Raw genomic sequence first — 27,525 nt, forward strand, 5'->3', positions numbered from 1 at the left:
ACTCATCATCTCAGTCGACCCCCACCCCACCACCATGCCCTGCCGGTGGAGGATGCCGCCGGTGCATTGGTGGTTTCTCGCGCCGGGGCAGGATGCTCGGGTGAGCGCTGGCCCACTCTCGGCGGTCGCTTGGCGGGGCCTGGCCCTACTGGCCTTGCTGGGCCCCGGTTGGGGGGTGGGGGGCCCTTGGATCTCCGGGCCCAGGGCTCGGTCTGCCCTGGTGTGGTCGGCTGCCGGCGGAGCCTGCGGGCTTGCCGCCACGGCACCCTGGGGTGTCTACACTGTGGCTGTCGGATGTCCCACCTTCGGGCTCTCCTCTGCCCTTTTCTGGGTGGGGGCCGCAGTTGTCCCTGCGGTGGTTCCCCTGGGGGTCCCGTGCCCTGGGGGGCCTCCGGATGTTTGGGGCCTGGGTCTCTTCCATGCCTGCTTCATGCCTTGCGGGATGGGGCTGTTGTTCCCCACACACACACTATTAAACATTTACATGGAGGAACCTTATGAACACAAGCGCGCTCACACACACAGGTGTACACTCAACCATTCACATTGGTGTAAAAACGGGTGCTCACAGACACACATTGTTCTGATCTGCTGTTGCTTCAAAACTTATTTTGTAATATTAGTTATGCGTGTTGCTCAATAACATTTAACATTTAGAATTTATTGTGATTCATACAGATGTTGGTTGTTGCTGCAGTTTCTCTGATGTTGTGTCTTCTGTTGTGTCTTCTGTTGTTTTCTCTTTTTGTCAGCAGGTATCGAAGCAAATTGTCTGTTTTTTTGTTTTTGTTTTGTTTTTTCCTCTCTCTCTCTATCCCCCATTCTCTTTTTTTTCCTCTCTCTCTCTCCCCCTTCTCTGCTGACTTTATCCACAATTTTTTTTTTTTTTTTTCTAATTCCTTTTTTTTTTTTTTTTTTTTTTTTTTTTATTATTATTATTTTTATTATTATCATTATAATTATAATTATTATTTTTTTATTATTATTATTATTATTATTATTATTTTTTTTTTTTTTTTTTTTTTTTTTTCTCTCTCTTGTTTTCTCTGTCCCCTGGTCTTGTCGGTCATAGTATGGTTAAATAAAAGGGTATATAAAATTTAATTAATTAATTAATAAAAAAAAATAATATAAAAAAAAAAAAAAAAAAAAAAAGGCTGTGAATGATGATAGCATAACTACACATACGTACTGTCATGTGTTATCTGTGTTACTGACAGGCCAAAAAAAAATAAATAAATAAAAAAATAAAAATAAAAAAAAATAAAAAAATAAAAAAATAAAATGAACAGAATTATTAGGATATTTACTTCCACAAGCACATAATACAAGTGGGAAGTCAATTTTACTCATTTCTAATTATAATAGCTGGCACTGTGTAAAATTCCTGAACTATACAGTGTGGAAGAATAAAAGCGGGTGCTTGCTGCAGTGTATGGGAATTGAGTGGGAAGACTGCAAACTCTCCATCTTTGAGGATATGACAAGAGAGAGTGCAATGATGAGGAAACAGTTTACCATGGAAGTTACCATGGGATCGCAAGGTCGGCTCATCCAACTTCACTGTAGTTCTCTCAGAAAGGGAAAAAACTAAGTTTTACTGCTCATGCAGCAGTTACAGGACTCCTAGCAAATCTCACTGTGTTCGGGATCTGGATGATGATAAGGACTTTTATATTAAGGCTTGTTGAGCGAGTCCTGATGAGCAGAACGAGCTGATGGTATTCAAGAGGTTGCGGCTTCCCAAGTTGACAGCTAATTCTCACACCCTAACAGTGTGTTAAATAGGGCTTCAAGAGCAGTTGTGCAAAAGAACCGTCTCATTCAGTGGTCTGTGCTGAAACAGCTCGACTTCTATATGCAAAAATTGAATGGAAGAAAGAGAAACACCAACTTTTATCTTACTAGCTGTGGCTCTTCTGGTATCCATGGTAAAAACAAAGTTCTTTTGGACACATTATATCCTCAGACCATGAAGGGAGAATGACTCACCCACTAGACTTTGCACATCCTGCAGCTGTGCCACTGCCATGTGAACCATTGCAACTGGACTCAAAATGCAGTGCACCATGAATGATGTCCACATCATCCACTCGTACAAATTTACACAGTTCAAATGTTTGGGGTCAGTAAGATTTATTATTACTTTTTTAAATAGTTTATAATTAAGCAAGGATGCATTAAGCTGATGAAAAGTGACAGTAAAAACATTTAAAATTTCTATTTCAAATAAATGCTGTTGAGCTTTCTATTCATCACAGAATTCTAAAGGAATAATGTATCACAGTTTCCACAAAAATATCAATCAGCGCAACCATTTTTAAACGTGACTATAAGAAAGGATTCTTGACCCTAAATCAGTGTCACGGTTTCTGTTTGAGCCCATACACATGGAGACGTGTTTAGCTGTTTACGAAAACATTTTGTATCGTTTTGGGAGCCTGAAATCGCAATTTTTTAAAACCGGGTCACAGAGTGGATAAATCTGAAAATGACACAGATTTGACATTTTATTTTGTGAAATGATGATGTCACCCCGCGTCTCGCAAGGTTAAGGCTAGAAGGGGTACGTATGGTGCTACTGGGCATGCGCACATTAATACAGCGTAATTTTGTCACACTGTACAACAATAATTACTATTTTTTCATTATTGTAAGGGGTAGGTTTAGAGTTGGGGTAGGTGTAGACGTTAATAAAACACAAATAGGTAGAAGATTTATTTAATAGTTCGTTTCCGGTCAGAGCTTCTAGCCACAACCGTCTCGTAAGGTTTAGGCCTATGTCTTCTTCTGTTTTTAGGGTATCTCCGTGGCAAAATTACAGCTCCACATACTGGTCTGGCATGTATATTACAGTGATTGGAGTCGGTTTCTGTGGTTTTGCATGTACGCAAATATTTGAGACAATGCCGTGTTTAAGGAATTTTTCTATAGAACGAGGGAAAAAAAAAGATCAGATAGGGAAAGCTTTGTGTGGATGAGCCCTTAGTTTGGTCTTTCAGTTTGCACTTTTTTCCTGGCTCCAAATACGTTAATTGGCCCCCTGGAGTCGTCAGCCCGTCCTCCATCATGGCTGCTCCCTCCATCGGCTCCACTGTGGGCCGCCTTCCTGGTTGCGATCTGGGTCCCGCTTGGTTCCTCCTGCTCTTGGCTCCTCTCTCAATCTGCTCCTCCCTGGTCATCTCCTCCACCTGCAATTCCCTGGATTTTGTTTGTTGTCTCCCTGTCGGTCATCCATCCACCTCCACAACCTCCTCCTGCATCTCTCCACTGGGGTGCCATCCCTTTGCCAGCCCCTTTCACCATCTTATCCGCCTCTCTTTACGGTCGTGCCTTCAGGAAGGGGGCATTCTGTCACGGTTTCTGTTAGTTTGGACGTTCAGTTTGCACCTTTTCCCTGGGCTGTTTGTTGTCAGGGTTATTGATTTGATTTTGCCATTCTCTTCAGGTGTGTGTTGTTAGTATCCTCATTTGCTTGTGTATTTAAGTTGCTCTCTTTCTGTTCTTTATGGTCCGGTCTTATACATCGATATACAATGTATGGATGTGTTCTCTCTGTGTGGATTATTGACCTTTTGGATTTATTAAAGACTACCTTCTACCTTCATCTTTGTGCGTTAGTGTGTTTACAGCACCCATCCGTGACAATCAGCATATTAGAATGATTTCGGAAAGATCATGTGACACTGAACACTGGAGTAATGGCTGCACTGTTTTTATTGACCAAATAAATTCAACCTTGGTGAGCAGAAGAGACTTCTTTTAAAAGAGGTCATATGACGTTGCTAAAAAACTAACATTATTTTGTGTATTTGGTGTAACGCAATGTGTTTATGCGGTTTAAGGTTAAAAAACATTATTTTCCACATACTGTACATTATTGTTGCTCCTCTATGCTCCGCCTTTCTGAAACGCGCTGATTTTTACAAAGCTCATCGTTCTGAGAAGCGAGGCGTGCTCTGATTGGCCACTTATCCAGTGCGTTGTGATTGGCCCAATACCTCAAGCGTGAGACGTAAATGTTACGCCCCTTACTGTATTGTGATGCAGTGGTCCGGCGCGACAAAAACAGTAAAACCCGTTATAAACGAGGCATTTGTTGCATCCAGTGGGGACATAATTACTGATTATAATGACTTATACCAGGGATGGGCAACTTCGGTCCTGGAGGGCCGGTGTCCTGCAGAGTTTAGTTCCAACCCTAAGGACCGAAGTTGCCCATCCCTGACTTATACTGTCTTTACGCGCTGCGTTGCATAGCGCCACACAAACATTACCATGTCTGCATTTGTGATCGGAGAAACGACAAACAACAAGCCCTACTCTACACTGCTTAAAACTCGCGTTTGAATCGTCAGTGGCAAATTCTTTAAATAAGAAAACATACTTACAGGCTGCGAGTCAGAAGCGCCAGACTGTCCTTGCAATGTTGGAATTGCCCCACTTTATAGAAACAGCCTTTGTGCAAGCCGGCATTGTAGGCTACTCTCCCAGTTTCAGGAAATAGTCCTCCGTAAAATGCGCTGCACACACTCTAATATTTGGGTTGAACTGTTCTGGAACAGTGTTGTAAACACAACTTAACCACTGATTTCTAGTTGTGTCCTCTTTTGGAAACTCAAAGTACTTTCGCTTTCACAACGAAACACAGCGTCTCCACGACATGGTGCCGGCGGCAACAAAAATACTACAGCGAGAGAAGTAGTATTGTTTTGAGACTTTAGTTTTTGCAACTTCAGGGATCTTATCTATGCACAAACAACTTGTAACACTCCAAAGAGAAAGGATATCGTATCATATGACCCCTTTAATAAACTCTTACTGACCCTGATTGGTAGTGTACGCACAACACATTAATGTTAGTTGTTGAGGCTAATGTTTTAAAAACACAATTTCACGCTTTAGAGTGACTGAAATAGAACTTTTAATGTGTAAGTAAATTAAATTAATAATTTAATGTAAGTAAATGCCCTTAGTGTGTCTGAAGAACTACATGGAAAAGTGGAAACCGAGTTCCAGATCTATACTCGGTGGCAGAAGCAATTCCATTGTCACAGGAGCTATCAGTGTGATAAGAGGTAACAGTCACGGCAGTTACGGAAGCTTCAGCTCCACCTCTTTATCTGTAAACCACAGACACATACACAAAGTTCTAGCATAACATGTATTGATGTTATCTGTCTCTGCATATACAATTCTGGGAATTCTGCTTAGGGAAACTCAGTGCAGCTAGATCAAAAGCAGAGGAGCAGAGCATGAGACAGGTACAACTAGGCAGTATTATGACAACTGAGTCTTATCGAAAAGTATGCTCAAGATGTTACAAAAGATCCACTTAAAACTTATGAGAAAAAGATCCACCATGTGGACATTTATACATTTGGCACTGCAGATAATTTAAGTTTACACAGTTTATCTGTTCATGGCATACATTTCTTAGGAGTCGAACCCTTGACCCTCACATTGCTAACGGCATGCTAATTTATCATTTTAATTGAACTTTTCTCAAAATGTATTTCACTTTTCATAGGCATTCCTGTTATTAATTTTAAATAAGTGCTGCCAAGGTAATTTTTTTGGAGTCGGTTCCCCTCACAGTTCACACAAGTGAAGTATCACAGATGTACAGTAGTCCATCATATAATCTAGAAAAACGTAAACTAACATTTGACAAACAGAAAATGTCCAAATACATTGAAATTCAAACATTCACATGCAAAAATACATTCAAACATACATTCAAATAAAAACATTCTAATGCATTTCTTATCTTTTTTTTTATCTATTATTTTATCATTTAAGAGTGAACAGCTTTCATGTTTGCTTGAGGTTTTCTTAAAATGTGCTTGTATTATCTTTCTTTTTAAAAATACCACTTGGTTTGATAATTAGATAATTAAGTTATCTGAAGTAATATAATGAAAATGACTTGTGCCCAAATAACTTGAATGTGCGAGGCTTCCACGGTCATCTGCTTCCAGTTATTTTACCTGTCCAAAAACAGACCGTTATGCTGCTTGATATTGCAAACTGGTATTTGTTATCATTTAGTTTCAATTTATTATCCTAACCATGAACACACATTTTTCATCCTTTTTTCTTGCAAATGCTTTACAATGCATTTTTAAATCAATATAGCACTTTTGAATTGACATCTGTCCTGTTGTATGCTCTCCTGCATATCCTAGCAAGTCAAAATAACAGTAGGATACTGTCTTTTTTCAGGCTTTTAAGAGGGTCTTACGGTCCACAACACTATAATAGTAGGGTCCCCAGATGGCCAAGTCCTGGCACAGGTCTGGCTGAAGACCACATTTGTCCCTTAAAAACAATCAATACTAAAAACAGGAATTGAAATAGCCCGGTTGGAGTCTTTGACGTATTTACAGTTACCTTTTCTCCTTTTCATTTGTTTGCTATTTTATTTTGTCAAGGAAATTACCGCAGTCTTTTGAAAACAAAAATTTTAAGAGGAAATTCAGGACAAAAGAAGTCACTAAAGACAGACAGCCATTTGCCAAACTAAAAAAATATAAAATCATGTACTGAAAGCCAAACACCTGGTGAACCAGCAAGGTTATAAACCTTTTATGAATCTGCTCTTATTAATTATCTTCACAGCCTCTTTGTGAGTAGAGAATTTTATTACAGTCAGTATCTGACATGTTTAATACATCTGCTTTGAAGAAAAAAAATACACCCTTGTAAATGTGGGAGCCTGTGTCCATAATCTGAATCGCCCACAGTGATAAATGGCTCCCCTTCCAAAGGCATGCCTCCCCACCCCACAATGAGCCCTCCTGTGTGGTCATGTGACCAAGTGGACAGCAGCACGGAATGGAAGGAATGCGATCGTATGACTGTTTACCCAACCAGTGTCATGAGGAAAAGACCCCGCTTCACACACTCGCTCGCACATGCATGCATGGACACATTCATTAACACACCACTATACATAAACACACAAGCAATTTTCAATAAAAATAATTAATTCAAATTAAGGTAATAGAAAACATAATTGACATAATACAAACTTCTTGCAACATAATATGCTTCATCATTTTATCATTTATCTGGCAGTCTGAGAATGATGACTGATGACATACAAGAGCGTTAATTCATCAATTAAATATAATTTTGGACCAAACATTTTCTTTCCCAAGATTCACTCGAATTAATGGCCACCTATTGATCCTGCACTGAACAGATCTTCATCTCTGCTTCAGCAAATGTAGTATTTGAGTATACACAAAACCTAACTGTTCATCTCATGAATCATGAATTCCTTTCAATAGCTACAAACACTAAAGTTCACAAAGTGGAAAAACATATAGTGAATTGCTTTGAATTACTATACATATGGCCTTGAAGTTGCTCTGTTAATTTATGTTTTTGTGCAAACTTATGCAACAGACACTGACACAGTTATATAGCAGATTCTTCTTCAAACCTGTATTACATGCAACAAATTGAACACAAAAGGGTTGAGATACTTGCTGATTTAAGAGAGACCAGACAAAGATCTGATGTGGTCAATCTGGTTGACATAACAGTAGTCCAAGTTTAAAGAATTTTGTAATGCAATATCTGCAATGCATAAGCTGCAGAGACTCAAGTAGGTCTCTTTGATTCTTCACATTTACTAATATACATCTCATTCTTTGCATACGATTTGTGCATATATGACAAATAAATTTGAAACCTTGTGAGTTGCTGAAAAAAGCACTGTGGATCAAGGGCAGTTCTAGACCCTTTTTAGGGGACATAAGCAACCCTTTCTGTCGTCTCAGGTCAACAGAGTAAATACACACAAAATTGGGTCAAAATGCCCATCTTGATGAGCATCCACATAAACAAAGTTGGTTATGTCTTAAGTGAATGTAAACAGTTAGTGTCAAAATAATGGATCTGTGCATTAGGTCTTAAAGTGATAGCAGCCTCACATACCTTGTGTTACCTATGTTAATAATCAAACAACAAAAAAAGACAGAATCACTCACTTTAATTAAATAACTTCTGTAGCTTTAATAGGTTTCTGTGGACATTTACTTCATACAGAAATACAGTTTTCTCAAGCACTGAATTTGTTACATTTATTTGTGCTATTGCTTGTAATTTGTTTATCTGTTCTTTATTATCGACTGTTTACTTGTCTTTAATGTTTGAACTTTATATAAATTAGGCTAGTATTAGTTTTTGCTGTGATCGTAACTTGAAATTGAGAGTTGTGAAACTTCTTTGGTGTCTAAAATGTTTGTGGAAAATGTATAGGTCAAAACAACAAAAACAAAAACTTTATTTATTTAGGCAGGGTGAGTGATTTTGGCAGGGCAAGAATAATGATACGATGCTATTTTGACAACTACCAAGTTCAAGGCCCAGAAAGGTAGTAAGGAGTCTTCCGTGTCAGTCTTCAATGTGTGTTCATGAAAGTACCACACTATTCTCGTAGCTTCATAAAATTAAGGTTGAACCACTGATGTCACATTAACTATTTTAACAATGTCTTTAGCTTTGGACTTGATCGTGGTAATTATGTTGCTGTCTATGCAGGGTCAGAAAGCTCTTGGATTTTATCAAAAAATATCTTAATTTGTGTTCTGAAGATGAATGAAGGTCTTACGGGTCTGAAATGACATGAGGGTAAGTAATTAATGACAATTTTTATTTTTGGGTAAACTGTCCCTTTAAGTACCAGCAGGCTACTTTTGACTTACTATATAGTAATATCCACCTTTTTCCGTCGCCTCATGGAACTTTTTTAACTTCTGTTAACACTGTAAACTATCAGCAAAAGGTTCGCTCTATGAAAGCAGTAACAAACATTTTCAAAAACAATGAGGTCTGGGTACAATGAGGTGGCATTATTTCACTCACCCTTCAAGTAAAAGGAAAATTTTAAAGTGTAAAAGAACAAATTACTTTCAACATATGAATAACTCCTAAAGATCCTCCTCCTATCCGCAGCAAAATTACGGACCTGTCAAATATCTGTAACGGTTGGTGGTTGTAGAAACGGGAGCGCACGACAGAGAATAACAAAAGGTACTTTTATTTGCATCAACACACATTTACCATTGATAACTTAAGATCCGACAAGGATTGGGACAAAACTGAATGCTTATAAAGAAACAGGAAACAAAGGAGCAAACTAGATAATTAATCAAACACAGGTGACAAGACTAAATGATGATTACTAATTAACTAAATCAGAACAGGAACTACCAAATAAGGTCAAAACAGAACTGAAAGGAAAACTGACATGTGACAGATATCGCCCCCCTCCCGGTAGGTGCGTCCCGCACCGTAACAGTAACATCGGGGAGGGGGGGCGGGCGTCCTGGAGGCTGGCATAGGATCAGGACAGGGAGGAGAACAGGGAAGCCTCCAGGGCGGATCAGGGGCCTTGGGAGGCCATGCCGGGACTGGAGATTCGGGAGGCCATGGCGGGACTGGAGATTCGGGAGGCCATGGCGGGACTGGAGATTCGGGAGGCCATGGCGGATCGGGGTCCTGGGACGGCCATGGCGGATCTGGGTCCTCGGACGGCCATGGCGGATCGGGGTCCTTGGGCGGCCTTGGCGGATCTGGGTCCTCGGGCGGCCTTGGCGGATCGGGGTCCTCGGGAGGCCATGGTGGATCGGGGTCCTTTGTGGCCTTGGCCTCTGGCCCGGCCACACAAACTGCGGCTATATGGCCCCCCCCCCAAAATTTCTTTGGGAAAGTTCCCCTCTGGGGGCCACCTTGGAGGAGTGGGTTCTTGGGGGCGCTCTGGAGGAGCGGGTGCTGGAGGGCGCTCTGGAGGAGCGGGCGCTTGGGGGCGCTCTGGAGGAGCGGACTCCTGGGGGCGCTCTGGAGGAGCGGGCTCTTGGGGGCGCTCGGGAGGAGCGGGCTCTTGGGGGCGCTCGGGAGGAGCGGGCTCTTGGGGGCGCTCGGGAGGAGCGGGCACTTGAGGGCGCTCGGGAGGAGCGGGCACTTGAGGGCGCTCGGGAGGAGCGGGCACTTGAGGGCGCTCTGGAGGAGAGGGCACTTGAGGGCGCACGGGAGGAGCGGACTCTTGGGGGCGCACGGGAGGCGCGGAGCTGGACGGAACCAGCGGAGACGAAGGAGAGCTGGACGGGACCAGCGTAGATGCAGGAGGGCGCTCTTGCAGCGCGGACACTTGAGGGCGCTCTTGCAGCGCGGACACTTGAGGGCGCTCTTGCAGCGCGGACACTTGAGGGCGCTCTTGCAGCGCGGACACTTGAGGGCGCACGGGAGGCGCGAAGCTGGATAGAACCAGCGGAGACGAAGGAGAGCTGGACGGGACCAGCGGAGACGCAGGAGGGAGCTCTTGCAGCGCGGACACTTGGGGGCGCTCTGGCAGCGTGGATTCAAAGGGACGCTCTTGTAGCGCGGACATTAGAGGGCGCACGGGAGGCGCGGGGCTGGACGGGACCAGCAGGAACTCAGGTGAGCTGGACGGGACCAGCGGGAACTCAGGTGAGCTGGACGGGACCAGTGGGAACTCAGGTGGGCTGGACGGGACCAGCGGGAACTCAGGTGGGCTGGACGGGACCAGCGGGAACTCAGGTGGGCTGGACGGGACCCTCTTGCGAGGTGCAGGGATAGGAGGGCACAGACAAGGAGCAGGCACTGGATGGCACTGGCAAGGAGCAGGCACTGGATGGCACTGGCGAGGAGCAGGCACTGGAGGGACTGACATGCCCTCAAACTCTATCAAAATCCCTACCGGCACCTGCTTTTCCTTCCTCGGTGGTTCGGGGTGAACCGTTATAGGCGGCGGGATCCTCTTCAGCGCGGACGGCGCAATGTTCATCGCCCCTTGCGGCGGAATCCTCCTCGCCGCGGGCGGAACATTCATCGCCGTCTCAGGCGGGACGAATTTCTTTCGGGCGGTGGGTATGGGCGAGCGGCGAATGGCGACCCGTTCTCCCCAAAACGGGTGGCCTGGGTAAGCCGCGACAGGCAGCCCAACATCCCACGCAGAACGGGCAGGGGCGAGCCGCGAACGGCGGCGTGAACCCCCGCAAACGACGGGCACAAGCTCAAGCATCCTGAGCGGTGAACTCGTCTTCGGTATGCGGTCGGATCTTCTGTAACGGTTGGTGGTTGTAGAAACGGGAGCGCACGACAGAGAATAACAAAAGGTACTTTTATTTGCATCAACACACATTTATCATTGATAACTTAAGATCCAACAAGGATTGGGACAAAACTGAATGCTTATAAAGAAACAGGAAACAAAGGAGCAAACTAGATAATTAATCAAACACAGGTGACAAGACTAAATGATGATTACTAATTAACTAAATCAGAACAGGAACTACCAAATAAGGTCAAAACAGAACTGAAAGGAAAACCGACATGTGACAATATCATTAGAGTAATATATGTCTATATTTTGTAACAATTAAATTTGACATCATCCGTGTGAAAACAAACTTGAAAAGAGACATGAGGATTTGGGAAGAAAAATGAAAGATTCTTAGTGCATTCTATGGAATTATTCCTGGTTTATATCGTAAATTAAATTGGGAGAGCAGACCACAAATGCACAGTAGGCCTATATGTTATCTTTTTTTTCTTAATTTACTTACAACGAAATACAAAGTATTCGCTTTGTATTTTTATTACAAAGTAAAAAATAATCAGGAGGAAAATAATGCAGCGGGCTGAAAAGAGCTGTTCTAAAAATACTGTAGTTATATCACGTCACATTAAAATACCAAACGTAGAGTTATTCTCCAAACAACTGAAAATGAATTCATATTTACAGCCCATTCAGTCAAAATGATGAATAAGGATTATTTGTAGCACAATCTTATAATTTGAAATGATTTGTTGCAGATTTTTTGAATGGAACTTCCCTAACCGAAAGTGCCTCCCATAATTTAAAACACTGTAGGCTTGTTAGGAAAAAGGTAGTGCTGATTTACAAAGAGGCACTACTTAGGCAGTGGTGTCTTGCTACACATTTTCACTGAGGGCTGAGTCCCCATGAGAACGAAATCCTAGAACTGTCCCTGCTGTGGATGTTGATCACTGTGAGGGAAACATTTCTGCCAACACTTAACAGCAAGCTGTTCAACAAAAGCAAGGGAATTGGATCAAATAAGATTACAAACAGTAGAGACCATTAATAAAAGTTCAACTTTGTTAAAAAATATTCTCCAGGCTCTTGGCTAAGAGGCCGTTGGCAGGGCTTGAATGTTCTTGGTAGTTTGTATGTTAGCAAACAAGTCAATTATCGACTAATAGAGGAGGGAATGCAGTGATGCATTGACGTTTGACTGCATAGTGTGTACTAGGGGAAAGGAAAATCACAAACCTGCTTTGACATCTATACTGGCTGTCCCACTTGCTACGATGAGAGAACTTTAAAGGGATAGTTCACACAAAATCATCATAATTTACTCACTCAGGAATCTTGAAGAATGTTGGTGTGCAAAGTTTTGGTGACCATTGATTTCCAATGTACAGAAGAAAAAGAAGAAAATGCCATACAGGTTTGAAACAACAGAAAGATAAGTAAATGCTGACAACTTTTATTTTTGGGTGAACTATCCCCTTTAGAAAAACAAGCAATCACTTTAATTATCATGTAAATGGGTAGTACTAATTATTCCAATTAATCATTAAACCTTAGTCTCCCATTGACCCATCCAGTTCCTCCCTTTGTCCATCTTTTCATCTCCCTTTGACCCATCTGAGGTTTTATCTCTGTCGAGCCACATGCTGATAGATTTTGACAGCTGTTATCCAGGTCACAGTATCCCTGGAGTCCATGTGTACTCAAATAGCCATTGCAACACAGAACACAGAGAACTCATCTTCATTCGTATGAACCATATATCAGTTTGGGGATTCTTTTAAGACTTTTCGCAGATGGTCAAATATATAAACATGCATATTGTATGTCAGATATTTACACAACAACTGAATCAATTTCAGGTCTTACTAGTTAAAACATCAAGTACATTACTGATGTTTTAATGTACTTGATGTTCCCTATCTGTCGGTCACTACGAGTTATGTCGTGACGACATTAGGGGATTTACTTGGAAGCCCCGACTGCCTCTGATAAGAGAAAACGCCAATGAAATTTGGCTAGTGGATTTTGCATACCTGAGCCACTCCCCATGCATACGGGTATAAAAGGGCGACAGGTGCATCCACTCATCAGATTTTTGCTTCGGAGCCGAGTGGATGAGAAGTCTAAGCGATCTCCACAAAGCCTTCTGCCTCAAGAATTTGTTCCTGGGTGGCGTCACGGTGCAGACAGCGGTGTCCCTGCAGAAGCGATTCTCCTGGGCACTTCACCTGAAAGAGCAAATTTCTAAAACACTGGGCGATTCGCGTCTTTTTAAAGATGCCGTTCCGTCCGTGTTCTCTTGGTTGCGGTCGCTTCCTGTCCTCGGATGACGGTCACGAGCGTTGTCTTCAGTGTCTGGGCTGAAGATGCGTTTGTGGATGAGTCATGCGCCTGTTGTGGGCGTATGAACATGGCAACGCTGCGATCTCGCCTTTCCTTTCTGAAAGGATTGGCACCCTCTGCCGCCACCCGTCCCGGTCTCTCTGGCTCGAGCAGAGGACCGCCGGCTGGCGCTCTGGGAGATCTGAGGGTGACAGTAAGAGCTTCTCCGCCGGGCACGTCCCCGCGGACCTCTTACTCCTCCCGCAGCGCTTGTTCCGTCCGGTTCCCGAGTGATTTCGCTGGTTCGCCTCACGGGGCCGCCAGCATTTCATTCGGTGCGCCGCCCGAGGATCAGATGTCGATCGCGGCATCGGGGGATGGGCTTTCGTCCTCTGAGGATGAACGATCGGCGGGGCTGCCCCCCTCGGGTGTTGTCGCCACTGCCGATCCGGACCCAGAGCTGACGGCCATGCTTGCCCGGGCAGCCGTGAGTATCGGGCTGGAGGTCAACAGACCGCCCAGTCCCGAGCCTTCGCGGCTGGATGATTGGTTCATCGGCGCAAAACGCGACCAGCGGCCGCACTTTGCCCCGGTGCCTTTCTTCCTGGAGGTGCATGAGGAGCTGACGAAGTCGTGGACGGCCCCTTTCTCGGCCAGAATCCGCTCGTCTCCCTCCTCCGTCCTCACTACCCTCGATGGCGGGGCGGCCAGGGGGTACGTGGATATTCCCCAGGTGGAGAGAGCGGTTGCGGTGCACCTGTGGTCCCGAGATGGGCATGGCGCCGCGGGACACGTCGTGTGACCATCACACAATCGTGTCGCCGCTCTTTCAGCCCCTGGTCGGACCTTGCCTTCCTACGGGCCGGGGTGCCCTTAGGACAAGTGTCCCGGCATGTTGTTGTCACAACAGATGCCTCCAGCATGGGCTGGGGCGCTACATGCAACGGGCAGGCAGCCTCGGGGCTCTGGACGGGGCCTCGACTGCTTTGGCACATCAACTGCCTAGAGCTGTTGGCAGTGCATCTGGCCTTAAAGCAGTTCCGGCCACTGCTCCTAGACCAGCACGTGTTGGTCCGCACGGACAACACTGCGGCTGTTTCGTACATCAACCGGCAGGGAGTTCTACGATCACGCCGCATGTCACAGCTCGCCCGCCATCTCCTCCTCTGGAGTCAGTCACAGCTCAAATCGTTGCGCGCCGTCCACATTCCGGGGGAGCTCAATCGTGCAGCCGACGCGCTCTCACGACAGCTCCATCCCGAGACGATCCGGCTGATTTGGAGTCGATTCGGGGAAGCTCAGGTAGACCTGTTTGCTTCCCGCGAGTCCTCCCACTGCCAGCTGTATTTCTCCCTGGCCGAGGCCCCCCTCGGCACGGACGCACTGGCACAGAGCTGGCCTCGGGCTCTGCGCAAGTATGCGTTTCCCCCAGTGAGCCTGATCGCACAGACGCTGTGCAAGGTCAGGGAGGACGAGGAGCAGGTCTTGTTGGTTGCGCCATATCGCCTATTCTCTCCTCCAGTTAGTTCCCCGGACGGCGAACCCTGGCGGAGTTCCTCCAGCACCCCCGGCAGTCAGGCTGGGTGGAGCAGTCTGACGCCAGGCCCAGTACCGGTGTTAGCTTGCCCGGGTCTCCGGTCAGCCCCTGTACTCGGCTAGGTGCCCGTGTGGCCTGATTCCCTTCGGGTGATCCCACATGTGTATTCATCCACGGTACGGTTTCCCTCACGGTAAACCTGTGTCTTCCCTTTGACAGAGCTCTGTCAGACCCTGCTGGCAGCCCTCCTCCCTTCTCCTAGGTAGGATCTGCCCCGGGGTCCAGGCGTATGTAGCACTGCCCCAGGCTTGGGCCAGTCCATACCAGTGTCTCCACACGTTACCTCCCTTCGGGCAGGGTGTGGCCTCCGTAGCGCCCTTCTCCGGAAGGCTCGCTTCCCCGTCATTACTGCCGGGCTGTAACAACAAACAGGAAAGACTTGAAGCAGTCTTTCATAGAAGGTCGAAATCCCTTCCGATTTCTGGGGAAAGGAACAGCGGCTTGGCTATCTCCAGCAGCAATGTACTCAGTGGTCCCTGCGGGCGCCAAGGTTAGCGAATTTGCGCTGGGGCGACGGGAAGGTTGCGACCTTCGCATCGCATTTGTTTGTCACGCGCTAGCTTGTCAACATCTGCATGCCACAAGGTCGTGACGGGGTTCAGGTTGTGGCGCTTTCCATAGACCCCTAATGTCGTCACGACATAACTCGTAGTGACCGACAGATAGGGAACGTCTCGGTTACGTACGTAACCCTCGTTCCCTGATGGAGGGAACGGAGACGTTATGTCCCCATGCCACAATCTTGAACCATCGCTGGTTGCCAGGGACACGTTCTCGGCTCCTCAGCGGAAAACCTGATGAGTGGATGCACCTGTCGCCCTTTTATACCCGTATGCACGGGGAGTGGCTCAGGTATGCAAAATCCACTAGCCAAATTTCATTGGCGTTTTCTCATATCAGAGGCAGTCGGGGCTTCCAAGTAAATCCCCTAATGTCATCACGACATAACGTCTCCGTTCCCTCCATCAGGGAACGAGGGTTACGTACGTAACCGAGACGTTTTGAAGAGATCTGTCAACCTTTCCAAGAGTCAACAACCTGCGGCAGACCTTTGTAAAGACTGACAGGAAGTAGGATAATGAATAACTTCCTTGTATGACCCACACTTCCTTCTCCTGAAAATGATTCACCTCACCACTGACCAGCAAACCTGGCTAACGCAAAATACATGGAGGCTCGCAGCTTTGGAAAAACCAACTGCACCCAAACCTAAAAAAAAGAAATAATATAACCCAACCAGAATCAATCTCAGTTTCAATTGTTTCCCTCCAGAAACGTGTCACTCACTTGAGATAAAGCAATTACTGTAGCAAACGATAATGATCCAATCAATTCCCGATGGACAAAATCAAGTCCTACATTTTCTTCTTGTTCAAGAACACTCTAATATAAGCCACAATAGGGAAGAAAAGACCACAATTTCATGCCAAATTTAAAGGGCATCCACACTAACATTAATTTGCATCTACAAAGTTTCTTATGTATTTTTTTTCAATGACCGTTGATGTATTCAACATATGAAATCACTGATTTTTTCCCCCAAATTTATAAGTTGATATTGAACATTTTTAGGCGATAATGAATATTTATATATTCAATATTGGCACATTTTAAGATTTAGATAATAATCTAGCAGTAACTCAAAGGGATAGTGATACATTATGGCAAAGATTTAAGCAGTGGTGCATAAAGTACCTGAAAGCAGATACCTTACCAGAAAATGACTTTGGTAGAACAGATTTTTGTAGGAGATTCTTATTTTTGTAGGAGATTCTCAACTTTTTGCTCTATAAACTTAAAACAACAAGTTGAGAAAACTCAAAAATCTGCTGAAGCTGCCTTAAAATTTTAAGTTGGCTCAACATTTTCACCGTTTAGAATATTACTTGAGTAAAAGTCTTAAAGTATGTGTTATTTATTGTACTTAAGTATGAAAAGTATTTTTTAAATCTTAAACGTACTTAAGTATTAAGTAAATGTACAAGTAAATGCAAAATAGAAAAGAAGCAAATAAATATATATAAAAAATGTTCATACACAGCTTGAGTAGGAAGATTGTATTCAGTTTTAACTCATTTTGTATTTTTGGGTAAGAATAAGAAGCACTTCACCTGGTACTTTGTGTCTTTCATTCCAACATAAGAAAACATTTCTGGAATCTATGTATTTGTTTAATGTAGCTCAGAGGGGACATGGATGCATTTAAAGTGCAGTTACAGATGCATAAATAGGCCTAATGTTTTGTTTTTAACATAAAATGTTATTTGAAATATTTAGACATGAAAAAAAAATAGTCGAAATGTGAAATTAAAACCGCCAGTAGGTGACAGCAAGTGACTGCTAATGAGTGAGTCATTGAGATTCAACTGATTCATTCAGGAACAAAGCATTTGACTGTGTTAATGAGTGAATCACCAGTGTTGGGGGTAAAGCATTACAAGTAACACGAGTTACGTAATAATATTACTTTTTTCAAGTAACTAGTAAAGTAACGCATTACTTTTTAATTTACAAGAAAATATCTGAGTTACTTTTTTCCCATTTATTGACTGACAGTGCGCTGTGTGAACATGCTGTTACTGTAGTTCTTGACTAAATGTGAATGTGCATTAATTCATCCCACTCACAAAAAACAGATTTAGTATTCATCAAAATGAATTAAAACAGTGAAATACAAACTGAGAATATGATGCAAACCTGCAATACTTAAATATGTTAAATAACACAAATGTATCTAATCCCATTTTATTAACCAATGTCTTTGCTGCTGACCTTTGATGATCCAGTTCAACCATACTAATAAACAAAAATGACTTTAGATAAACTAACAATTGTGCTCCATTGTTTTTTAATTGCTGAAGAGTGTTGAGCCTTCTTCTCCTGCGTTCTACTTTACAGACATGAATTTACTTTTCCTTCAGCCTGAGGTTCATTCATTACACTTTTTGGTGTGAAAGGGCTTTTACATTTGCTATAATAAGCACTTATTGTATTAAAAACAATCAAGCCCTGCTCATATTTAAAAAGTAACGCAAAAGTAACGTAACGCATTACTTTCCATAAAAAGTAGCTAAGTAACGTAATTAGTTACTTTCTTAGGGAGTAACGCAATATTGTAATGCATTACTTTTAAAAGTAACTTTCCCCAACACTGTGAATCACTGAATCATTTATTCAACCGATTCGTTCAAAAAGCTGATTCATTCAATGAGTAAACACCGTCCATTGCTCAGAGACGCAAAACAGTGCTGTGATCTTTGGTTGGAACTTGGAACTATTTTCGTTGAGCAAAAACAAGCAATTTTATGTCTAAAATGTATTAGACATTATTGCTTTACTGAAGTTGTATAAAATGATTATTAATTGTGCTATGCTTATATCTGCAGAAAAACAGTACTCTTTGTGTAATATAGATTAAGTTAACTATATTAAATTATATAAATATAAAAAGCATACAGAAGCATTTTTGCCGTCTACAATTTAGAATGCCTGGAATTCTGAGATTTAATACACTAATAAATGCACTCTGTGTGTGATTTGGTGATATAGCCATCATTACAACCATACGTGACATTTTTCCCAGACGCATCCTGGCCATGATTTCTATATTGCTTTGATTCAAAGTACTTCGAGAGCGTTTCAAAAACATAAGAAACCCATGTCATACACCGATCGGTCTGCACACGCAAACAAAGCCAAATCCTATAGATATTTTAGGCAATATAGAAATCCTGGCCAGGATGCGTCCGAGAAAAATGGCATGTATGGTCACCCTATTACAACAACACTTACCATATTATCGCAGAAGATATACTGTATATCGCACACCCTAGACTTGACTTGATTGGAAAATGAATCATGTACGCACTTGTTTGCACATGAGCAAAGGTGTTTTTAGGAGTCTACCTTGCAAAGCACCAGACCACTGATTCGTAAAACCTGGTTTTCTGCAGTCCGTGTTCTTCTGACGTCTGACTATTTTGTTGCAAGTAACAAATATGCTATGGGGAAATGGATCGGAGTAAAAGTATACATTTTAATTAGGAAATGTAGTGGAGTAAAAACTCAAGTAAAGTACAGATACTCCCCAAAAATACTTAAGTACTGTAACTAAGTATTATTACTGCGTTACAATGCACCACTGGATTTAAGAGCTCTTGAAGTAAACTTTCTCTATAAGAGCGCATGTTGAAGTACTTATATCTAAAACTCACCACACATAATCAGAAACAACATCAAAACAATTAATGGTTTACAAGTATGAGCCAGAATTTCAATATCAATGCATGCCTAGAGGTTTTAACCAATAAGACTCTAAAACTAGAAAACCTCTTTTAATCTATCACCCTTCATCCATTTTAATCATTCACTTTGAACAATATCTTCAGCTTAAGCATCACAGCCCAAAACCATGAGAGTATAAACGCCTCGACATAGTGTATGCTACTGTAACTAGAAGCATCTGCTTCAGTTTGTGCAATTATTGAAAATCCCTTCATCCCTCTCAGGGGCATTAAACAATATTAAGACTTGTTAAAAAAGAGGGGAAATGAGGTCATGAAGGGATGCTTAATGGAGGTAATGGCAGAATTGCTGTAGCAGTACTAGAGAAAGATTACACAGCAGATCTAGTGATGAAGCTGAAAATAAATGCTATGGAGCACAAAAGAGTAACTCTTTCCTTTCTGCAGGACAGGCCGTGTTGTGCTGATGTGGTGATCAAAACATGGTGAGTCCCCCCAGGACAGAGCGCACACTGCAGCTCTGAGTCACAGGGTTGGAGCAGCATGCCTCTGAGACCATGTGACAGACCCTGTAAAACATGCCCTCTGGCCTCTACACTGCTTCTATCTTTTTTGGTGACTCTTTAAAAGCAGACAGCTGTACATGGCTTTCTAGGAGAACGCTGGAATGTTAGACAACACGACGGGAAGCTTTTCATGAGAAAGCAAAACATAAGCAGATATTTTTATGTGATCTTTCCTCTGGAAAAGCAAAGCACTTTGTTATGAATCTGAATAGAAAGAGAGAAAAAAATAAAGATGGATCACCCCAAATCATCCTCATGATTCCCCAGCATCACTTACCAAGACAACACACATAACAAAATTCCTCTTCCTCTCTGTAAACCCGGCACACAGCCCCAGGGAAGCCAGGTCTGAATTTGTGGGTACAAATCTTAGTGGACAGCAGGGAATAGTAGCAGTGAGGAAGCGGGGATGTTATGTTCTTGGTTTTCATATTTACTGAAAAACGTTAACTCACTCCAACAAGGACATCTACTTACATGACCACTCCTTCAACCTTCTCCTATTATTGTATTTTCTTACAGCATCTCTTGTGGTGACACCTGTCCAAATACTGCACTCCTCCACATCACCTCCTGTCCATTACAGAACATCTATTATGATCAAAACATCTCCGATTTCCTTTGTTATCATAAACCACAGGTGCTCAAGTCAGCATTTCATTTACATTCCAACAACACCACAACAAGCCTGTAACTTTCAATTTAACCCTGAAGATAATTATAGTAATTATAAACATAGGACTAGATTTAGGTCTTTTTGTCTTCACCTTTTTCCTCAAACAACATGGAGTTTACTATTTGGATTTCACAAATTAGAGTTTTTCCATATCAGAAATGGTTCTAGGATTACTTTGTTTCCTCTGTGGATCATAAAATAAGATATTTTGAGAAATGTCTCAGTGTTTGTTATATGTACAGTGGAAGTCAATGGTAACCAAGACGGTTTGTTAGTACTTTCACTTCATTTTGTGCATTCATGACTAAACCCACTACCAACTAGATAAGAGGGATAATACTTAATATTAATATAATATACTTAACTATTGTTATAGTTTATTAATGACTAGTAAGGGTAGTAAAGTAAAGATATTTTATAGCTAAATCTCAGCAGTTATATAATATACTTGGGTAACACAAGGTATATAGACAATATTGGATATTTAATTGTTTCTGTCCATTTTATATCCTCATCTAACACAAACCAAAAGGGATACATTATTACAATGTCTTAATAATTTAGCAATTTTGAGGAACGCTTTGCACTTTCCCTTGTATTCTAACCAGAGTTTTTGCAAGGTAAAGCATCCTCTCCTCTATTATCACAAGATAATAATATCATGTGTGAAACTGGGTAAATTGGGACACTTTTAGCCATTAAGATAAAAAAAATTCTGAATTAACCCCTATGATCTTAAATACTGGAACATGGGAGCAAAAACAACCCTCAGTAGCAAACAGAGAGAACAGATCGTAGACTTCATGAACCAGTCAAACATGATCTACAGGACTAGCATGCAAATCTACAGAGCACAATAAATGTATCTTAATAGAGACAAATATAGGACAATCCTCATGCTGTATGAAAACTGAATTTAAGATTAATGTTTAAAAAAGATTCTCAAAAACACAAGTTGTTTGTATAATTGTCAAAAGAAAAAAACATGAACAAGTAAACAAAACGTATTAACAGAGCCATCCTTCAGCTTTGCACAGCGGTCTCGCACACGCATTTTTAATGCTATTGATCACTAGCAGGTCCTGCCCCGCTGTAAATAATCCATCCGCTACAGCACTGGCACTAAAATCGTTAATGGAGCTCAAAGATGACTGTGTTTCGACCACTGTGGTTGCCGTTTATTCTTCCCAACGGACATCGGTGAGACGAGGGCATCGCTGGATGCCAGGAGGTTATGGCAAGCCGTTTTGACTTTTATTCCTTCTCAGGATATGAATTCTTGATATCAACAATTCAGTTTTTACTAGTTAAAATGTTAATTCTTGATATCAGGAATTTGATTTCTACTAGTAACAATGGCTATTTTTGATATCAGCAATTGCATTTCCACTAGTAACAATGTTAATTCTTGATATAAACAATTCAATTTTCACCAGTTAAAAAGCTAATTCTTGATATCAACAATTAAATTGTTGATATCTGTAATTGTATTTTCACTAGTTAAATGTCATCATAGGCTGCCATTCAAAATCAATTGTTGATATCAAGAATTAATTTCTTACTAGTTGAAATTCCAATTTCACATCAGAAATACAATTCTTACTAGTACTTACTAGTGTCTATTCTTGATATCAACAATTTAATTATCACTAGTGACAATGTTAATTTCTGATATCTGAAAATGTATTTCTGATATCAACAATTGGGAGGGTAATTTCTGAAATCAACAATTTAATTCTTGATATCAGAAATTAACATTGTCACTAGTGATAATTAAATTGTTGATATCAAGAACTAAATTGTTGATATCAATAATTAAATTGTTGATATCAAGAATTCAATTGTTGACATCAACAATAAAATTGCTGATATCAAAAATAGCCATTGTTACTAGTAGAAATATAATTCCTGATATCAAGAATTAGCATTTTAACTAGTAAAAATGTAAATGTTGATATCAAGAATTCATATCCTGAGAAGGAATAAAAGTCAAAACGGCTTGCCATAGGAGGTGCCCATGTGTTTCAGTGCTCTCCTTTGTTATTTAAATAAGGTGTATAGTCTTTGGATAAGTCGCCCTGACCACTCTCCACCCCTTTTTCCTCCAGTGCCTCTGACTGAATCCTGCCCGAGGCTCCTGCACTGAAGAGCGCTCACCCTTCACGAGCCACATAACAGTCATACCGCCTTTGATCTCCCCAATTTCATTACATGCCAACCAGTCCACAAAAGTGTGTGTATTGTACACACTACACAGAAAGTCTCAAAGCCCTGTTTAAACTAATGATTATTTAATTTAAATGTCAGAACAAGCCAGAAATATCAAAATCATAACATGCTGGTGTCAGGGATTTTCCGGTCACCTATAAGTCACCATTTTAAAAAAGGGTGCTAATTACACACTGCCTTTCAGGGGGGGAGGTGGGGGGTAATTTCGATGGGGTGTGTGTGTGTGTGTGTGTGTGTTTTTTTTTGGGGGGGGGGGGGGGGGGGGGGTGTATTTCAACCCCTAGTGGGCGATGAAGGCATCACAAGTTACAAAATATACATTGCCTTAGGGTATGTGGACCAAAAAAAAAAAATGCAAGATAGACTATATTATATGGTTTGTTAAGCTATAGTGAAATAAACTTAATAGACAGCATGAAGCATAAAAAGCAGATTGCTTTCTCTTCCACCTGTCCTGTCCAACTCCCTGTCATCTTGTTCTGTGTGAGAGACACTTTCACGTCGTTTAAAAACAACGAAGAGCAAAACTTTTGCCCAAGCTTATCGTTCTTAAGCTTTACATATATTTACTTACGCTAGAATACAGTAGTTAACCGGATTTGTTATCCCAATTCAGAGTAACAATCCGTGCAAGTGTGACACTATTTTTTCAGCTTCATTCATTTCAAGATGAACATTCTGTTTTAATAAATGTTAATTTTAATTTTAAACAGTTTTTACAGTTAGTTTCATATATTCAACTCAAGGACACTCGGGTAGCCTATATGACTTAATATTCGCTTGCAACATTTAGTAATACGTAGAATTTTGACGTACTTTATAAGAACAATCCGAATCGTGGGACTTCAAATCTAAATAAGGCAGTCACACAAATCCCTTTTAAGTCTAACATTTCATTTACCAAATATTTGCTATAAGTCATGATGAATATTAACCTGTCCTGTTGCCTACATTGCCAAACTAGAGCCCCCCTACAACATATCCGCCCCTCTGAGCAAACACTGCCATGCTTTCTATGCCTCTTGCATCCATTATTATTATTTTTAAACAGTTTCATTATTTTTTACTATTACGTCTAAATTACCTCAAATATTGAGCGCATAATATTGTTTACAAAAGTGAGGTTTGGATATGACAACAAGTTGAACCCACAAATAAATACTGTACTTCAGCGTAATTTGACTGCCTGTTTGCGTAAATGATATAAAAAAGGAAAACGTGAAAAGTAAAAGCTCCGAAACGCTGCAACAAGCAAGGTGCATGATTTCTCTCTCCAGCCCCTCTACTCACATATCCTGACAGATACAAAGAAACACATACATACAGGCTACCAGACACACACAACTTAAAAGACACTGCAAGGGAAAACACTGGAGTTAGATTTAACTTGTATTACCTTGCACGGATAATCCACTGTAACCCAGAGAAAGTAGACAGAAGAACCAGATATTCTCCACCGCCATGTAGAGCATTTGATTTCCAGCAGCGGGGGTAAAGCAGTGTGTGCTTTATATGACCGCTACAGCTACATGCATATAATGGAATTAGGGAAAAAATATCTTCAGGTTTAATTGGTTGCGCGTAATTTCACGTATTTCCCTGTCGCGCGCTTCCCCTACCTATAATAACGTGGTTGTGTTAGTCGGGGAAGAGTCGTCGTGTCTCTCGTCGCCTCATCGCCATGTTGTGTCCAAATGTTAAGTGTGTGAGTGTGTTAGCTCTCTTTACACACACACACACAGTGAGTCCCGCTTTAGGTGTCCACTGGAGCTGCATGAAACGCTGCCAGTATCCTCACACACCCCCTTTCCGTGTACACGGCTCCACGCTAGTTCCCTGTAACCTGCGAACGCGCTGCGCCAAATACACGACACAACAATGTTAAATAAACAGACACTGACTAATTTAGAGCTTTGTATTTCGCCAGTAACAATAAAAAAAACCCCCACTGATTAATATGATGTGCTGGTATATTGCTATAGCACGCGCCCATTTGCTATAAAGTCAGATGTGTTCTATATTTACAACATCATATATTATTGTAACTTAAGTATAATTAATTGTATTGGTCTATATGGCACACACAATCAAACGTGTATGCATAATAATATCAATAACACACAATAACATTCACTTATTGTTCACTGATATGCAAGTCATAGACTAGTGTGCAACTCACACACAGTTGGGGTTACAGGACCCTCTGCCATGACCTTCAAATGGGCTGAGAGAGAATTTTTCTCTCCTGGTGTCTGAGGGGGCGAGAGATCACATGTGCATCAATGTAATGTGCTCCTACAGGCTGAGGATCTCACTCCGCCTGGCCACTGACACAGCCATGTGCATGGGACCCTTACTGTCTCTGAACACAAAGCGCTAACTACGGTCAGCTCAGCCACAGGCTCACAGGCGACAGAACCAAGGTAAACAACTCATATATCTGAAAGTGTGTATCCACACACTCTTTGTAAGTTAAATGGGTTGTGAATGCTGTGCATAACATTCAGCATTTTAAAAGTATATTGTTCTTCTGACTTTGTCCATTGATTTTAATTAGATTAGATTCAACTTTATTGTCATTGCACATGTAAGGTAACATTACAAGGCAACGAAATGCAGTTAGCATCTAACCAGAAGTGCAATAAGCAGAGGTACAGGATATACAGTGCCTACAATATGTTACATATGTACAGAAATATACAGATAAGGCAGTACTATGGACATAATTTACTCATTTTAAAATACTATCAGTATGATATACAGATGGGTGATATGAACACACTATACAGCTGGATTATGTAGTGTATTATGTAATGTAGATGGATTATGTAATGTAGGTTATCTATCTATCTATCTATCTATCTATCTATCTATCTATCTATCTATCTATCTATCTATCTATCTATCTATCTATCTATTTTCATGTTAATTCAATTTATTGTGTAAAAAGGTTATTTAGTTCAAGTGTTATTAAGACTAAAAGTGGCTATTTTAAGAACGAGATGTGTCATGCATCGTCATACTGTTGTGAATGTGCATCAAAGACTGACACGGAAAAGAAGAATTGTTGAAAAAAAGTCACTATTTTTGTTTTCTTTGCACACAAAAAGTCGTCTCCTAGAGCCACTGATGTCACATGGACTATTTTAAGGATGTCCTTACTACCTTTCTGGGCCTTGAATGTGTCAGTTGTGTTGCTGTCTATGCAGGTCAGAAATCTCTTGGATATCATCAAAAATATCTTAATTTGTGTTCTGAAAATGAACAATGGTCTTATGGGTTTGGAACGACATGAGGGTAAATAATTTTTATTTTTGGAATTTTAATTTTTGGGTGAAATATCCTTTTAAATGTTGGAAACGCCAATTCAGAACCTTTTACAGTATGTTTAAGAGTGTTGGAAAGTTCTGGCATCGCTACAAAACCCACTTTTGGAACCTTAATTTTTATGAGTATAAGAACCTTTTCAGTGAACATGCAGTTCTTAAATAGTCTTTTTTTCTAAGCTTGAATAACACTTTAATAAACCCGCTAATATTCTAATCTCTTTCTTCTGAAGAAAGAGAAGATTTATACTCCTCACAAAACTACAAAACAAACTCTGAAAGATACCAGGTGTAAACAATTTTATCATATATACCAGATGGCAACATTTTGAGGTCCAGCCTTGTGTATTTACAGAGCAGATTAGAGAAAAGCCACAGGAGATTATTATGTAACCATTTATTCATTACCCATGGAAATATGTTTTATGATACAGTATGTATGTGGATTCTGCCATGGGCCAATCATGTTCAGAATGGGCAGAGATATTTTATTTCTCCCAACTGCAAACCAATGAGCTTCCTGGGGGTAACTGTATCCAAACCTCAGAGGGACTGGAACAGATCAAACAACAGGGATGTCCCTCCTCCAGCTGCCGTCTCTCCAAACAGCACTGCTCCTGTAAGCAGAGTGTGCTCACTCAGTAAATATCTCCTGCCGCTCTGTGCTGTTGTGACTCTAGATTGCTCTGCTTCTACCACATCAAAGGCACTTTTGTCATGGCATAATGGAGTGATTGTGTGCATGTGCATGTTGTTTTTAGAGTGGGCTGTTTCCACTTCACAACAAAAATAAATAAAAAGAAAGATTATATGCACTTGTTACAGACACAAAGCAACACCCCAAAACACAAGTATGCTGTTTTGAAATCTCGAACATCTGCTGAAACGAATTAAAGCCCCTCCAAGTAAGGCTTCAGTTTCTCTACTGCTAATCGGATAACAGTATGTAGTTGTATGTATGTAGACCTGTGTAATGTAGAACTACAATACACAGGTCTCACTCTAAGAGATGCAAAAGAAAGCAAGTGATCAGATGCCTCTGAAAAAGTCAAAGGAAGTGCCCTAAGGTTGATTTCAATCGGAGTCATCCTATTCATTGCAGGTCAGAGTGAATGTATGAGATGAATTTTTCATCTTTGAAACCATGTCAGAGAATTTAAAGCCGAGGCATTTTAGAAGTATTTTGTTCCTGTATGTATTAATCATCGAACCGTGTTTAGTTAAAGATCTGAATGAGAAAATCAATACAATATTTTTTTCAGACTTTTTAAAGGATGACATATGAAATGAAAAAGCTGAGGAAAGTGTTGCTTAGGGGGGAAAACAATTATGATCTTTTTGCTGTGTATATTCACAAGTTGACTGGGAGAAGACTTTTCCATTTGGAAACATTCACTATTTTCATGAATAGTTCTGAGTGCACCAAATGAGGGCACAGATTGCACTTTTAGATAAAAAAGAGCTTTGATT

The 27,525-nt window shown here is 41.5% G+C and overlaps 1 protein-coding gene across 2 annotated transcripts in view; it reads right to left on the minus strand.

The window, feature by feature from the left end:
- The window catches only part of LOC306874880 (immunoglobulin superfamily DCC subclass member 4-like), an 84,599-nt gene extending 59,968 nt beyond the window's left edge, over positions 1-24,631 (minus strand). The window contains exon 1 of one of the 2 annotated variants that reach the window (XM_079425175.1): positions 24,126-24,631. In XM_079425175.1, coding sequence (XP_079281301.1) covers positions 24,126-24,201 — 76 coding nt within the window. In that variant the 5' untranslated portion in view covers positions 24,202-24,631. The remainder of the gene's footprint in view (positions 1-24,125) is intronic. The other variant, XM_079425174.1, reaches the window with a different exon arrangement.
- Positions 24,632-27,525: the final 2,894 nt, after the last annotated feature.

This window comes from Barbus barbus (assembly GCF_936440315.1).
Source record: "Barbus barbus genome assembly, chromosome: 1".
NCBI lineage: Eukaryota > Metazoa > Chordata > Actinopteri > Cypriniformes > Cyprinidae > Barbus > Barbus barbus.